Source organism: Misgurnus anguillicaudatus, chromosome 9 (genome assembly GCF_027580225.2).
Source record: "Misgurnus anguillicaudatus chromosome 9, ASM2758022v2, whole genome shotgun sequence".
Classification (NCBI taxonomy): domain Eukaryota; kingdom Metazoa; phylum Chordata; class Actinopteri; order Cypriniformes; family Cobitidae; genus Misgurnus; species Misgurnus anguillicaudatus.
This window is the reverse complement of record NC_073345.2, coordinates 30906183-30921960: the sequence shown is the minus strand read 5'-3', so window position 1 is coordinate 30921960 and position 15778 is coordinate 30906183. Positions and strand designations below refer to the sequence as shown.

The following is a 15778-nucleotide window of genomic DNA, read 5'->3' as shown; positions in this document are numbered from 1 at the left end:
AAGTGGCAATATTAACATGCTATAATAAATTATATGGTATTTTGAGCTAAAACTTCACATATTCTGGGGACACCAAAGATTTATTTGACATCTTAAAAAAGTCTTGTGAAATGCCCCCAGAATAAGCAGTAAAGATACCTTGTCAGTTTGTGATGATCTTCACTGTAAAAAGTGTTTCTGTGCCTTAGTAGATTTAAAAAAAAAAATTGAGTAAACTGTATTAAAAAAAATTAATTCTTGTTTTTTTTAATCAAAATATGAGTTAAAATAAAATAAAAATTGAAATAAATTGATTAATTCTAAATGAACACATTATTGAGTAAATTCAACTTAATTTTATTATCTATAATCGATTTAAATTTGTAAGAAAGAAATTAACTTATTAATTTTGTGTTAAAACTACATGAATTATTTTAGTAAACACAACTAACTAGGCAGTGGACTTGCAGTTCCCAGCATGCTTTGCATGGGACTGCATTTGGATAGTGAAATTTGAATTGAAACTTTTTTTGTTTTGTTTTTAACTAAAAAGAAAGACTTGTTAGTGTTTAATGTTCATTTATCTTCGATATTTGGAAGAGTTTCTGTTTCTTCTTTGAGTTTTGTAGTTACCATTGTTCAGAAGACTGGTGCTTGTGCATAGACTGCATACTGAAGTATGTCGCGCTACAGCTGCCCAAAACTAAACTGAGTGGTTGCGTTGTTTGAATAAACGTTTCTAGCCCTCATCTCACGGCATAAAAAACAACAACTAACCATAAATATGCTACCTGTACCAAGAAAAGAAGGTTTATCTAACTGAGTACTACTAGCACAATTAGTTAACTCAACTCAATTTTATTGCATTCATATTAAGTAATGTTAGTGTGTTCAATATACTTAAAAAAGGTTGAAAGTTGACTCAACCTAAAACTTCCCATGCAGTCACTTGCCTCACTTTTTATAAGTTAGATCTAGGTATTACTTTTTACAGTGTTGGCATCATAATATTACATTGTACATAATGTATTAACAATTTTTATTTTAACTGATCGCCAGTAGCTTTGGCTTACATCACCTTTATTCGTTTATTTATTAATTTTCACCCAGTCAGACACATCAGAAACCTTTATTAAACAATTTGTGCACATTTACATATCCAAAAATATACAGATAAAATCATGTTTCGACAGTGTTTAAAGATGTTTCGACAGTGTTTAAACAAAACTTAAAAAAAAACATTGCTTCCTATGTGTTTTTGAGTGTAGTGACTTGAATTAAAGTGAAAAATACAGGACGCACAAAATAACAAACAAATTACTTTCATAGTTTACAACATTCATGAACATACAAGCTGCACATTTAACTAAATGAAACTTTTCAAAAACTTTTTACATACTACATTCATTAAATCTGCAGATCACCGGGACCTCAGCAATAACTCGTCTCTATATTTTTTACACCGGTATTTTCCCTGTTGGCAGACTGATATTTCAGTGGGCATGGTGTTGTAAGTTTATAACAACTGTTATTGCTTTTATTTGCATCTTTAGTAGTCTCACATGTGTATAAATATAAATACATTATTAAAAAAGATAGGGTTTTGTGCGGTGATTGTCAACAGTATTTTGTTCACAGCTTTTCCCGATATCAGACTCAAACTTACATGGCAATCACTGTGGAAAAAACACAAGTTTTATTCCTGTTTTGCCCAAATTGATTACAAAAATTAAACGTGACCTCTAGCTGCAGAGAGAGAGACACAGATTTCTCTAGGCCACCAACACTCCCAATCCCCCCCCACCCCTTCAATTATTCTCATCTAGCGATTAACGCTTTTTTAAACGTTTTTGAAATAAAAAGTGTATCTACATCTTCAGTTCTCTATCTGTTTTAAATGATAATAAAATTCACATGACTTTAACGGATATAAATCCATAGCCCTCAAGTGATTATCAGATCTATTGTATCTATAGCAGTGAAGGAGGACCTGACACCAAAATCTTATAGATATTACCCCATACACTCAAATATAAACAACTTGATATTAGCACCTGGGATGATATGTTTTATTCAGTGTTCAACTCTCTATGGTTTAGTAGTAGTTTGCATATTTTTTCCTCTAAAACTTTTTGTGATGTTACAGCCTGATCTCATTGAAATTCTTACGTATTAAGATGGCTAATTTGTATGAATTTGTACAAAGTGAATCATACAAAAACACATTACTAGAAAAAAAAACAGTTGATACCCCGCCCCTAAACCCAATGTCACTGGGGCAAAAGGAAATTGTATGAAAATTTAAAAATTGGTACACTGGAAATTGGTTTCTTACGTAGTATTTCTGTCTTGTTTTCAGTACAAATATCTGAAAATTCTTAAATCAAGATGCATTTCAAGATGAGCAAAATTACATTAAAAAGTTTTAGACGAAAAACATAATATTTAAGTGAACATAGTAAAAATGTCTGAAAAATATATTTCAGCAAATATGTTTAAAAATATTTTATTTTCCATCAATATATTTTTCAGCCATTATTTGTAAAATATATTTACCATCATATTTTTTGCTTGTTTTAAGCACAAACTCACTTGAAATATAATTGAAATTAAATATATTTGCATCGCATTGAAAGAAAAACTACATAACAGGTTTGAAAAGGTTACAATTAAATACATGTTCAACTTCAAAAATATACTTTTTTAAAAATTAGATTGTATTTAGCATATAGACGGTTTCATCGGACGCACGTCTGGATCCGAACGTTACTTCCGGTTTCGTTTTTTTAATGGTCTGACTAGTTGCTAAACTAATCTTTGAACAAATGCCTTGTCGAAAATAAAAAATGTTTTGGTTTCCTAGGTAATTTATGTGTTGTTTTTTGCTTGCTATATAAATAAAATACGTTTAAAGAACTTTGTTGTTATTTATTCTTAGCGGAGTTTACCGGAAGTAACGTGCGGACCACGACAGCCGCTTGTTTATGTTGTTACTGCTGAAACCGTCTATATTTAAAATATATTTTGTTCAAGAATACATTTCTTGCCATATGGGTTGTAAAGAAATGTATTTGCTATACATGTATATACATACATTAAACTAAATATATCAAGGTGAAATACATTTTGAAATATATTTAGTTTTTATCTTCATATCAGCATATATTTATGAATTTGAATTTTTTTTGCTGTATGGGAAGAAAAAAAATCTTGAACTTTTTCTTAAACATTCATTCATTCATTCATTCAAAAAATTCATAAATTTTTTTTTATATGTTTTATATAAAAACTAGACTTATTTCCTTAGGTCATTTTGCTCATCAAGAAAATACATCTTGACTTAGGATTTTTTGATATTTGTACTGAAAACAAGACGATTTGGTCGGCTTGTAAATTAGGTATGAATTGCCATGAGCAATGTTATGGTGCCTTCAAGTATGCATGGGAAATTCCTACTTATGACCTTAACATCACCGAATTATTTCCGTTAGGAAAATTGTATATGTTGGACAGTGCATTATATTTGTATTTTTTGTAGTTTGTATCCTCATGCTGCCACAGAGATTGATGGAAAACGTAGCACACCAAAAGCATCTAGATGAGTTCTGACAGATATACATTGTGTACAAACTATGGTCATCATTCAAAGTTAAAAATATTTTGACTGATAGCATTTTTAGTTGTGACCAAAAATGTATAGCATCCCAATCTGGAAAAGTAACACTTACAAAGGTTCAGAGCTCCCCACTGGAAACTTCATGGTTGTGTTCATGTTCTCATCTCATACGATTATCCTGACGTGACTTGAAGGCATCAACAGTCAAAAAATTAACTAGTCAGTGCATTTCTTCATTAATACTGTTTTATACATGTTGAATGAGAGGTCTGTTTTAGATAATACTGTAGGTAAACTATTATTGTCCCCTGTTTCCTTATAATGTGATAATGCCATGCTGACACAGTTCACATATCCATAAAGTAAAGAACCACATCAAGTCCAACTTCAACTTTTTGGACTTGAACGTGTTTAAATCCTCCTGGATTTTTTTAAACTCTGCAACTTTTCCTTTTCCCCAAGAGTCAGTGTAAGGGTCCTGTTGTATTTACATAATAGTTGGAGACTTATAATTGTTCTGATGATGTAAATAGGATGCATTTATCCACAAGAAAAGACAGTAGATGAGTGGAATGTGAATGATCCACTATTTTAATGCATGGTTTTCAAGCTGCCCTTCATCTGTTGCATCTTCAGGATGCGGTGGTAAAAAGTTTTTGCTCCACAGAAGGTCCAGTGTAGTTCCAGTCACACAAGGATGATGTTTAACTCTATACGATTACGTCTGTTGGCTTATTTTTCATATAAGACGCTCCTCGGGTGGTACTTTTAACATGCTGTCCATCTCCAAGCGTGCACCAGCAAATTCCTGTTGGCTTGGGGAGTACGTTCCCTCCGACTGACGTTTCCTACGAGCGGTCATCAGCATGAAAATGAGACCGATGGCCACCAGAAGCGCACAGCCACAAACCACTGGAACAGCAATCACTAGCCAAGGGATACGATCTCTGTGAGATTGTTTCTGGAGAGAGAGAGAGAGATATTCATATTTACTGTTGATTTTTTGAGCAGGTATATCGATCAGTGGCGCCGGTGCGAAGTTCATCACAACTTGTATGTAGCCTGTTATGTGTGTGGTTTGTAATTTCAAAATATGTGTTCTACGCGTCGAGAGATCCTGTGCATCACGCGTCTTGTAAAAATACAGATGCGTCTAAAGGGTTTTTGATAAAAGAGATGCTCATGTTTGCCAGGTACTCTCATAATCTCGTGTGTAATCAGAGTTTACTGTTAATGGAGTATCTTGCGTGTATTTTGTGAACTTGAGCATCTTTTTTTTATCATAAACGGTTTTGACGCGTGTGCAGCAGGCACTTATTTTGACAAAACACGTGGTTCACATGACGCAACAAACACATATTTTGAAAACGCAAGCAACACACGGCACTCCGAATACTTATTTTGAATTAGCGCCCCTCGGATGAGCAGTCACGAGCCGCCACTGATATCGATGTGTTCAGATTAAGCTATTAAAATAGTTTGCATTCTCATTTTTGCTTACAGTACATGCTTTTGGCAGACACTTTAATCTTAAGTGACATATGTGTACCTTGGGGGTCGCCATGATTTCGCCAGGTAAGATGTGATCCTGGATCAACATTTTTTGTTGATCCTGGATCAACGTTTTAATCAAAGATACCCCAAGCTACCCTTAACTCAAACCCTAACCATATTTAAACCCTCAAATTAGTCTGAAATAATAGTTTGAGGAGTATTTCTTAAAAGCCCCTAACCCAATCCTAAACCTAAACCTAAAATACACCCTAATCCTAATCCTTCAATCTGATTGGTTAATGAAAATGTTGATCCAGGACCAACAATGATGTTGATCCAGGATCACATCTTACTTGGTGAAATCACGTTCACCGTACTTTGGGATTGAATCCACAACCTTTGCACTGCTTATGCAATGCTCTACCGATTGAGCTACAGGAACAAAATTGTATGTTATGAATGTTTTTACATACATTTGTTTCACAGAACTGGCCACTGAATCCCGCTGGACACAAACACTGAAATCGATTTTGCCGATCCAGACAGGATCCTCCATTTAGACACGGGCTGGAACCGCACTCATCAATTTCTGTCTCGCATCTGAATGAAGAAAATGCAAATGCATACGGTCAGAAAATTGTATATTATTTAACTAAAGTTTATGTTCAAATTTAGTGGTAACAAATGGAAATTCATAAAGTTCAAATGGTGACCCAAAGGTGCACAACACCATAAAATATCCCTTAAAGGAATAGTCTACTCATTTTCAATATTAAACTATGTTATTACCTTAACTAAGAATTGTTGATACATCCCTCTATCATCTGTGTGCGTGCAAGTAAGCGCTGGAGCGCGCTGCGACACTTCGATAGCATTTAGCTAATCAGAGATAAAGTTAGAAGTGACCAAACACATCAACGTTTTTCCTATTTAAGACGAGTAGTTATACGAGCAAGTTTGGTGGTACAAAATAAAACGTAGCACTTTTCTAAGCGGATTTAAAAGAGGAACTATATTTTATGGCGTAATAGCACTTTTGGGAGTACTTCGACTCGCCTGAAAAGTCCGCTCCCCTTCTCACTCTCATAATGGGAGAGGGAGGGTGTTACTGCGCCGAGTCAAAGTACTCCCAAAAGTGCTATTACGCCATAAAATATAGTTCCTCTTTTAAATCCGCTTAGAAAAGCGCTACGTTTTATTTTGTACCACCAAACTTGCTCGTATAACTACTCGTCTTAAATAGGAAAAACGTTGATGTGTTTGGTCACTTCTAACTTTATCTCTGATTGGTGCCGTTGGATGAATGGGGCTGGGCTGGGTGCTGTCGAGGTGTCGCGGCGCGCTCCAGCGCTTGCGTGCGCGCGCACAGATGATGGAGGGATGTATCAACTCTTCTTAGTTAAGGTTACAACATAGTTTAATATTGAAAATGAGTAGACTATTCCTTTAAAGGAACATGCCGACTTTTTAGGACTATAGCTTATTCACTGTATCCCCCAGAGTTAGAAAAGTCCATACATATCTTTTTCATCTCTGTGCGTCTCGTAACTCTGTCTGAAGCACCCACCGCTAGCCTAGCTTAGCACAAAGACTGGAAGTAAATGGCTCCAGCTAGCATACTGCTCCCAATAAGTGACAAAATAATGCCAACATTTTCCTATTTCTATGTGATTTATATAGTCACACCGTGTACAATACAAGGTCATATACAAATACATACTGGAAACTATATTATTACTATACTATCCCTGTGGTGAGGAGCAGAATGCTAGCTGGAGCGATTTACTTCCAGTCTTTGTGCTAAGCTAAGCTAGCGGCGGGTGCGTCAGACAGAGTTACGGCATGGACAGACATGAAAAGGGTATGTATGGACCCAAAAAGTCTGCGTGTTCCTTTAAGTTCGTTTATGGTTTAATTTTGTGCTGTTCATCTCTGGGCCCTCATAGGTCCATAACTGTGATTAAATGTTTATCCATTACAGTTATTCACACCTGTCTCCTGTGAACCCTGCTGAGCAGGTGCAGTTCGCACCCCATTGTGTGTCATGACACACACCATCATTTTCACACACAAAGTCCATTTCACACTTCAGAGGAGGGTAGTTGTACCTGATAAACCAAAACACACATATATTTGAATACCAAAGTACTCTCAATTTTTTGTATTTCATTAAAGACCTCAATCAGTAATGCGTACTCACTGGCAACGTGTCCCACTGTACTGAGGTGGACAGATACAAGTGAAGCCATTGATCCCATCCACGCAGGTGCCACCGTGTTTACACTGCGACCCCTTACATTCATCCAGGTTTTCTGAGCAGATGGGTCCACCGTAGCCTGGATGACACACGCATTCAAACCCATTAAACTTATCATTGCACTTGCCGTGGACGCAGGGTCCAGAAGCACACTCATCAATTTCCTTCTCACAGATTGTCCCCTCCCAACCAGGTGGGCATTGGCAGCCAAAAGTATTAAAGAGATCCACACACGTGCCACCTCGCCCGCAGGGGTGAGACTGGCACACCGGTGCCCCAAAGCACCCTAGGCGTACACGCTCGTCAGGACGTCGCCAAAACCGTGATGTTTGAGGTGCTTTAACGTTGTCTAGAAACGGAAGGTAGACGTCACCCACCCTCACCGTGCCCAGGCACCCCGTGTACGTCTCTGCCAGTGCTACTATACTTGACCGGTCGTTGAGGAAATGTAACCTCCTGGCAGGCACAGGAGCACTGCTACCATCAATGATACCATCCACCCAAATCATCCATGGTGACGCATCACTCTCTGAGTAGGCCATGGACACAAGCAGGTGATGCCAGTCGCCATCTGCAACATGTCTCCGTCCGGAGAAGATCGCAGGTTCCATGCTGTTGTCGCTGTGAAGCTCTACGTGAATGGCTGAATCCACCAGACCGATCAGGAAAAGGTCCGCCCCTCTCGATGCGCGCAATAATACAGCGTTTTCCTGTCGTGTACGCAGCTCTATGGTAACATTGGTCACTGGGGCAACTAGGGTCCCTTTGGCACTGTAGTGTAGTGGGGTGTTGTCAAAAGTTGCATTTGTGATACCTGAAAAGAGAAAAAATAATCAAATGTGTTATTTCTTTAGCAGTGGTTTCATATGTTGTTTTCAGATTTAGATTTTGTCATAATGCACTTGTTATAAGTAAAAAATCAACAAAATTAGGAACAAATATACAATGTTGCTTCAAAATTTTTATTGTTTTTAGAATTTTTTGATATGTTTACTGAAAAACGCTAACAGAAGAATATATTTCTGCTGGATGTACCGATACAAAATGTCTGTGCTGATACCGATATTCAATTACTTAACTCATTCACCGCCAGCCTTTTTGAGAAAAGTTGCCCACCTGCATTTTTGTGATTTTAACAACATTTTCACAAAATTCCTTGCAGGAAAAATTATTTTCTATAAATATATAAACATACAAATTATATCAAATTAAAGAACACACCCTCTGCTTTCAAACAAACAATAAACAAACAATAAACAAACAAACAAAATGGGGAAAAAACGTTTCATTATATATTTACTTTTTCTACTTAATTTAACCACTGAAATATGGATATTTCTCTTCAAAAAAACAACATTTTGAGCAAAAAGCTTAAAAATTGCGTTTTTGTAAAGGAATTTATGTTAGACATCAGACTCAGAATGACTATCAAACATAAAGGCAGTTAAAATAAATCATTAAATCTTTTTAACTTCCGTTTTTGATAAATTCGTTTTTGGCGCCATCACTTTGAAATTCGTCCAGAAAGGCATATTTATTAGTTAAATATGAACTCATAAATGACGAGATAACTCGTCAATGGCGGTGAATGAGTTAAGTTGCGTACACGCCAAACACGAAGCATCACATTCTTCACTCTAGGTTACTCGCGGGATTTAACTTCGTGTCATATACATTTTTCAGTTATTTTCAACTTGCTCAAAGATGCATTTGAGGCGAATAGCGCATGTTTTCACGACAATCGTGGCGCGTTATTCACATCGGCCCACGCGAGTTTGCGTCTACGCGCGTCATTGCATTGACTTTGTATGTAATCTACTTGCGCAAATCGTTGAATTTGTGTTTGGTATGTATGCCCCATTAAAATGACATCTACCGATACCGATAGTTTTGCCTTTTACTACTTGTTTCAAATTATTGTCATGAAATCCTAAAAGTGCAGAGCAAACAAACTGATGCGTTTCTGATTTCCAGCTTATAAGCTGCCCTGATCATTTGCTGTTTTTATAAACAATCGGCCGATGTCCGAATGTGGGAAAAATGCTTTTATCTGCCGATAACAATTATAAGCTGATATATCGATACATCTCTATTTTTTTCCAATATACTAACTCTGCATATACTGATTGGCCAGCCTGATCTCAAGAGAATTTGTAAATATTTTACGAGTTGGCTAATTCGTATGAATAAGTACGATGTTAATCACGCAAAAACGTATGATTATCATAAAAAAACAATAACGAAACCCTGCTGGCCCGCCCCTAACCTCAATATCACAGAGGTCAAGGAAAATCTTACAAAAATCTACGAATATAGTCGTACAAATTAATAAGAGTTAGCCACCTCGTAAAATCCATACGAATTGCAATGAGATAGCATTGGATAGGCGTGTTATAAATCCAGCTGTGTGCAGAACATAAACCTACATTCAAAACCGTCCGACAGATCCACACAGCGTCCACCATTTACACAAGGATCGCTCACACACCATACTCGGTTTTCGCACGTCTTTCCGGTGAAATCTCGTGGACAGGAACAAGTGAAGTCATTCCATGTGATGGTGCACTCTCCTCCATTCATGCAAGGTTGCATCTGCAAACCAAAATAAAGTTCTTAGAGAAACAACACAACATCTGCTTTCTCCCACTGTAATTATGGGATGAATGAAACAGTAAATAGTTTTCTTGTAGCTCATTGGTAGAGCAATATGTTAGCAGTGAAAAGCTCATGGGTTTGATTTCCAGTGAACAGACATACTGATAAAATGTTTACCTTTAATGCACTTGTAAAAGCTTCTTCCAACTAATGTTAATGTAAGCTGTATGGGCATCTACATACCTTGCATTTGTCATCACTGATGCATCCCAAAAGCACATTTTGTGCCTGACTTGACACATATACAGTCTCACTGATGCTACCGTTCCATGCTTCCATATCCAAATGCACATCATCCAGTCTCAGGTCCTGCAGGCAGCCTTTAAAGTGGCCTCCCCACTCGGCTCCGCCCTCACCTGGAACCCCTCCCTCATACACCAGGTCTCCTTTTAGAACTTCCAAGTCAGACAGTGAGCCCAGTCCAACACGCCAGCCTTTGTGGATAAAGAACACCTGACCATCCTCGACGTCTACCTGCAACAGCCGCTTCTCCCCATCGCTGACAAACTCTGGAAATGACAATACGGGTGACTTCGCCACAGAGGTCACCTTCACTCGTCCCATTTGCAGGTAGACAGTAAAGTAAGGTTCCCCCGCCCTGCGAAACTGAAGTAACATTCCACTCGACTGAAGCGATCGCAGGAAAAACGTCACGCTGAAGTTTTTCCTGAAATCGGACAGCAGTTTAAACGCAAGAAAGCTGGCAGAGTCCTCGTGACCGAATGTCCAGGATGGGTAAGCTGAGAAGATAAAGAAATAGAAAGTGTGTGAGAAAGATATAAGAATTGTCCACGTTTTATTTGATTACAGTGAACTGGAATTGATTTGTCTGCAACTTGTCCACCCAAAATTTTGGGTAAACGTTACGTTGATGAACTTTTAGGAAATAGAATCAAAATTGAAAACCTTTCTCAGATAAATTCTTAATGGTGCACCACCCTTGGGGAACATTATTTTGTGTTATTTTCTGATGTTTGGTTCAGACAGTGTGTGGATCAATACCTTGGGTGCATTCATGTCCATGGTAAGGTCTATAGCAGTCACATCGGTAGCCGTTCCAGAGGTCGACGCATTGTCCTTGTTGAGAGCAGGGCTGTGGGTCTATCTCACACCATTCAGTCTTCATACATCCCATCTCCACACTCTCATCCGCATTACCCAGATCACGGGGTAGAACATGACGTCCGTCCACCTGCAGGTCCTCCATACAACCCAAAAATCCATGCCCACTCAAAGTAAACTTCAGATACTCTTCTGGTACTCCGCCAACATACATATTTGTGAGGCTCTTATGGGTCCAAAAAGGTTTATGGTCACCCAGAAGCTTGTTTTCCACCCTGCATGCTTGACTGTCACAGCTTTGCAGAACAAGTTTGGTAGACTCTTCAATGCTCACCACTGCCTCACGCCAAACTCCATCACTCACGAGGCCTGGCAAACGTGCCTCCACTGGCGCTCCGACCTCCGGGGTCATTCTGGTACGAAGCTCACCCCCAACAATTTGCAGGGACAGGAAGATTTCAGCATTGCCACGAAAGAACAGCAGCACATCCGGTAGCGTGGTGCGGAATCGCAGACGGACCTCCAGGGAATGCCTGGGTTTTGCTTCTCTCTTTCGGTGCTCAAGTTGTGGAACCTCAAACAGGAAGAATCTCGGTGAGGAGAATGAGAACGTGGTCGATGTAGAGCAGACGTCATCGTAGAAACCAGCCGCACAGAGACAAGTATGTCCATGTTTTTCTCCATCAAACCACGGCAGGCAGGTGGCGCCATTTTGGCACTGATGCTCAATGCAACCACGCAGCTGCACGCTGCACTGAGGTCCTCCCCAGGGCAGAAGATCTTCTTTAGGCTCTGGACAGTGGCACATATATTCACCCACTCTATCTTCACATACGCCTCCGTTCAGACAGGGGGCGCTCTCACACTCGTCTATATTAACCTCACATTGCACACCTAAGAAAAACACAAGGTTAATAAAACAAACAGGCACATGTGCACTTATCTTCACGCGTGCAAATACTAACCTGCAAACCCTTTTGCACACAAACATGTGTATGCATTTACAAGATCCTCACAGCTGCCTCCGTTGTGGCATGGCTTGGACGCACACTCATTGATGTTTATTGAACAGTTCTCTCCTGTGGAAAGTAAATAAAATATATAAGTAAAATGCATAACCCATAACCCCATATTGCAAAAAATGTATTTCTTTAGCCAAAAATATGTTTTAAATATAGAAAATATATTTTGATATGAAGATTAAAACTAAATATATTTTAAAATTATTTCAAGGGCAAGAAAATAAATTTCTAATTTTAAAACCCATATGGCAAGAAATGTATTCTTGGCCAAAATATATTTTAAATAAATGCTAAATACAATTTTATTTTATAAAGTATATTTTTGAAGTTGAAAACTTTAATTTAATTTTAACCCTTTCAAACCTGTTATGTTTACAGGTTTGTAACCTAATTTTTTTTCTTCCAGTGTGACATAAATATATTTTCTTGCTTTAAAATATATTTATTTTTTAAATTTATTTAAAAATATACAAAAATGGCCAAAAAATTATGGTGAAAAAAAAATATATTTTTTTAAACATATTTCAGCAAATATATTTTTGGCCATTTTTTATATTTTTAAATATATTGAAAAAATATTTAAATGGGATAGTTCACCCAAAAATGTAATAATAATGTCATTAATGACTCCTCATGTTGTTCCAAACTCAGAAGACCTCCGTTCATCTTCTGAACACAGTTTAAGATGTTTTAGATTTAGTCCAAGAGCTTTCGGACCCTCCATTGAACATCTATGTACTGTATACTGTCCATGTCCAGAAAGGTAATAAAAACATCATCAAAGTAGTCCATGTGACATCAGTGGGTAAGTTAGAATGTGTTGAAGCATCGAAAATACATTTTGGTCCAAAAATAACAAAAACTACGACTTTATTTAGCATTGTCTGCTCTGAATCGCGTGCACGAGACTAAAGTCATGTGACTGCAGTGACGCGGATGACATACGACCCAGCTGACGTGTTATCTGGTGCGCCCCAGCTGTTTTTTTTTGTGAAGTTCGTCTGAGGGAGACGCATGCTGTAAGTTTGAAAAAAACAACAACTTTGCAAACATGTCTGAGGATAACATGTAAGCCACGTCACTGCAGTCACGTGACTTTAGTCTCGCGCACACGATTCACAACAGAACCGGAAGAGAAGACAATGCTGAATAAAGTCGTAATTTTTGTAATTTTTAGACCAAAATGTATTTTCGATGCTTCAAAAAATTCGAACTGACCCAATGATGTCACATGGACTACTTTGATGATGTTTTTATTAACTTTCTAGACAGGGACAGTATACCGTACATAGATTTTCAATGGAGGGTCAGAAAGCTTTTGGACTAAATCTAATACATCTTAAACTGTGTTTCCAAAGATGATCGTCTTAAAGGTTTGGAACGACATGAGGGTGAGTCATTAATGACATTATTTTCATTTTTGGGTGAATTAACCCTTTAAAACATATTTGCCGTATGGGATTGCATGTGTACATCTGTATGTTTGCATTATAAGTACCTGTATATCCTGGCTGGCATTGACAAACGTAACCAGCAGCGTCGGAGTAACTGAATTCAGAGTGCGCAGGTTTAGACTTCTCAAAACATTCACCGTCATTTTCACAGGGAGTATCGGCACATTCATCTACATCCACCTCACAGTTATCGCCCTCAAAACCTACAAATACACGCCAATATCAGTTAAGAGCAACAAAAGAGTCATTTATTGAACTCTCCTTTAAAATAGAGATTTGTAAAAGCGTTCTTTTTGGATATTTAAGGAGAGTTACCTGGCCAGCAGGTGCAATTGTAGTGATTAATTCCTTCTAGGCATGTTGCTCCATGCTGGCATGGATTTGAAGCACACTCTGGAATATCTTCTTCACAATGGTCACCCATAAACCCAGTCCCCTCACATTCACATTCGTAACTGCACAAAAATACACAAAAGCAATCAGGGCGGCCGTTATGTGCACGGCTCCCATTCACTTGTATTTAGCTTTCACTAGTCGTGCCCTTACCTGTCGATGAGGTCATGGCAGATTCCTCCATTCTGACATGGATCGCTCTGGCACTCATTGATATTGACCTCGCAGTCGGACCCTTCAAACCCTTGGATGCAGTCACAGGTGTACAGTCCCACCAGATCGTGACAGGTGGCGCCATTTTTACAGGGGTTTGACTGACATTCATCAATGTCTATCTCACAGTTTATTCCTGAGGAGAAATTGAACAAGATGCACAATTCACATATCAGAGATAACATTGCTTGAATTCACACCATATGAGCTTGAATCAACAAACTTTATAACTATATAACTTCTGTTGTAACCAAACTGTTCATGAGCCCCATTCACTTCCATAGTATTCTTTTTTCCTACTATGTAAGTGATTGAGGTTCACGAACGGTTTCGTTACAAACATTCCTCAAAATATCTTCCTCCGTGTTGATCAGAACAAAGAAATTTATGGTTTGTAACAATATGAAAGTGAGTAAATGATGACAGAATTTTTATTTTTGGGTGAACTATCCCTTTAACAGTTTCTAATTTGTGATCGGCTATCAGTATGTTTGAGTTTGTTTTGTTGTGTTTGAGTAAGTTTGGGGTGGGACTATCTTTTTTTTGACCATTGGCTGTTCAAAAACTTGACCTTCCTTGAAATCCATTTTTTTGATGCATTGACATGTTAAATGGCTCCTCCCCTTTTAAAATAGCCAATAGTATTTAGTTTACCTCACACATCTGTGAGATGAGAAGCTGAAGTGGAGAATGATGTCATACAATTCTGTGATCCTAATTGAAATAAGTTTTGAATGTTTATAACTATAAAATGAAAATGTTATCAATGTTTTGGAGCACACTAGTTTATACAGTAGATATCTTTAACAGGATAGTTTACCCAAAAATGAAAACTTTGGACTCTAAAGGGGCGTGACTATTAATGGACATCGTTGCCTGGATTGCGTATGTGTGGGGCGGGTCTATCAAAAGAAGGTCCAGATTTTATTGGGGGCGTGTTTGTTTAGGTGATTTCAAATGTCAACATTGGCTTTCAAAGATCATGCATCCCGCCTTTAAGGCTATTATATTTATAAAAACTTGATTTATGCAGACTTTAACAAAGCAAACCAAGGTAATGGTTGCCAATCTCAAATTATGGATTGTTAAATGCTGTTTACGTTGCACTGTAAATTCCCAAGCTGTCACTGGGGCAGTACCCTTTCAAAAAGAACATATTTGCACATAAAGAAGTAAAATTAGTACCTCAAAAGTAGGCTACATATTGGTACCAATAATATCTGTAAATAAATGGTAGGCTACAAACAAATAGGCTTCCTGAACTTCAGCCAACTCCTTGTTTCCTGTCTGCCATTATTGGACAAACTAATTAATCCAGGTGTGCCTGACCTCAGTAGTCACAAACAAACTGATTAATCCAGGTGTGCCTGACCTCAGTAGTCACAACAACAATAATCAGACACACCTGGATTAATCAGTTTGTCCAATAATGGCAGACAGGAAACAAGGAGCTGGCTGAAGTTTAGAAAGTAGTGCAGCTGGGCATAAAGCCTATTAGGACCTTTTTAAAGGGTACTGCCAGTGACAGCTTTGGGACCTTTATTTTTATTTTTTACATTTCTTTATGACACTGTTACAGTTATTTGCATTCTCAATGAGAAGTGAATATTGCATATTTCTAAAAAAAGATAAT

At 37.8% G+C, this 15778-nt stretch overlaps 1 protein-coding gene across 2 annotated transcripts in view; it reads right to left on the bottom strand.

The window, feature by feature from the left end:
• Positions 1–981: 981 nt before the first annotated feature.
• Positions 982–15778, bottom strand: part of crb2a (crumbs cell polarity complex component 2a) — a 33815-nt gene continuing 19018 nt past the window's right edge. The window contains exons 3-14 of one of the 2 annotated variants that reach the window (XR_012371216.1): positions 14086–14281; positions 13855–13994; positions 13584–13742; positions 12029–12142; positions 11004–11957; positions 10185–10741; positions 9773–9938; positions 7290–8160; positions 7081–7197; positions 5563–5689; positions 3708–4556; positions 982–1655 (exon numbers count right to left, since the gene is read on the bottom strand). Coding sequence is in view for 1 of the 2 variants with exons in the window: in XM_055180471.2 (XP_055036446.2) it covers positions 4335–4556; positions 5563–5689; positions 7081–7197; positions 7290–8160; positions 9773–9938; positions 10185–10741; positions 11004–11957; positions 12029–12142; positions 13584–13742; positions 13855–13994; positions 14086–14281 (3623 nt within the window). In the remaining variant the exon portion in view is untranslated. Of the gene's footprint in view, positions 1656–3228; positions 4557–5562; positions 5690–7080; positions 7198–7289; positions 8161–9772; positions 9939–10184; positions 10742–11003; positions 11958–12028; positions 12143–13583; positions 13743–13854; positions 13995–14085; positions 14282–15778 lie in introns of those variants that run through there. The other variant, XM_055180471.2, reaches the window with a different exon arrangement.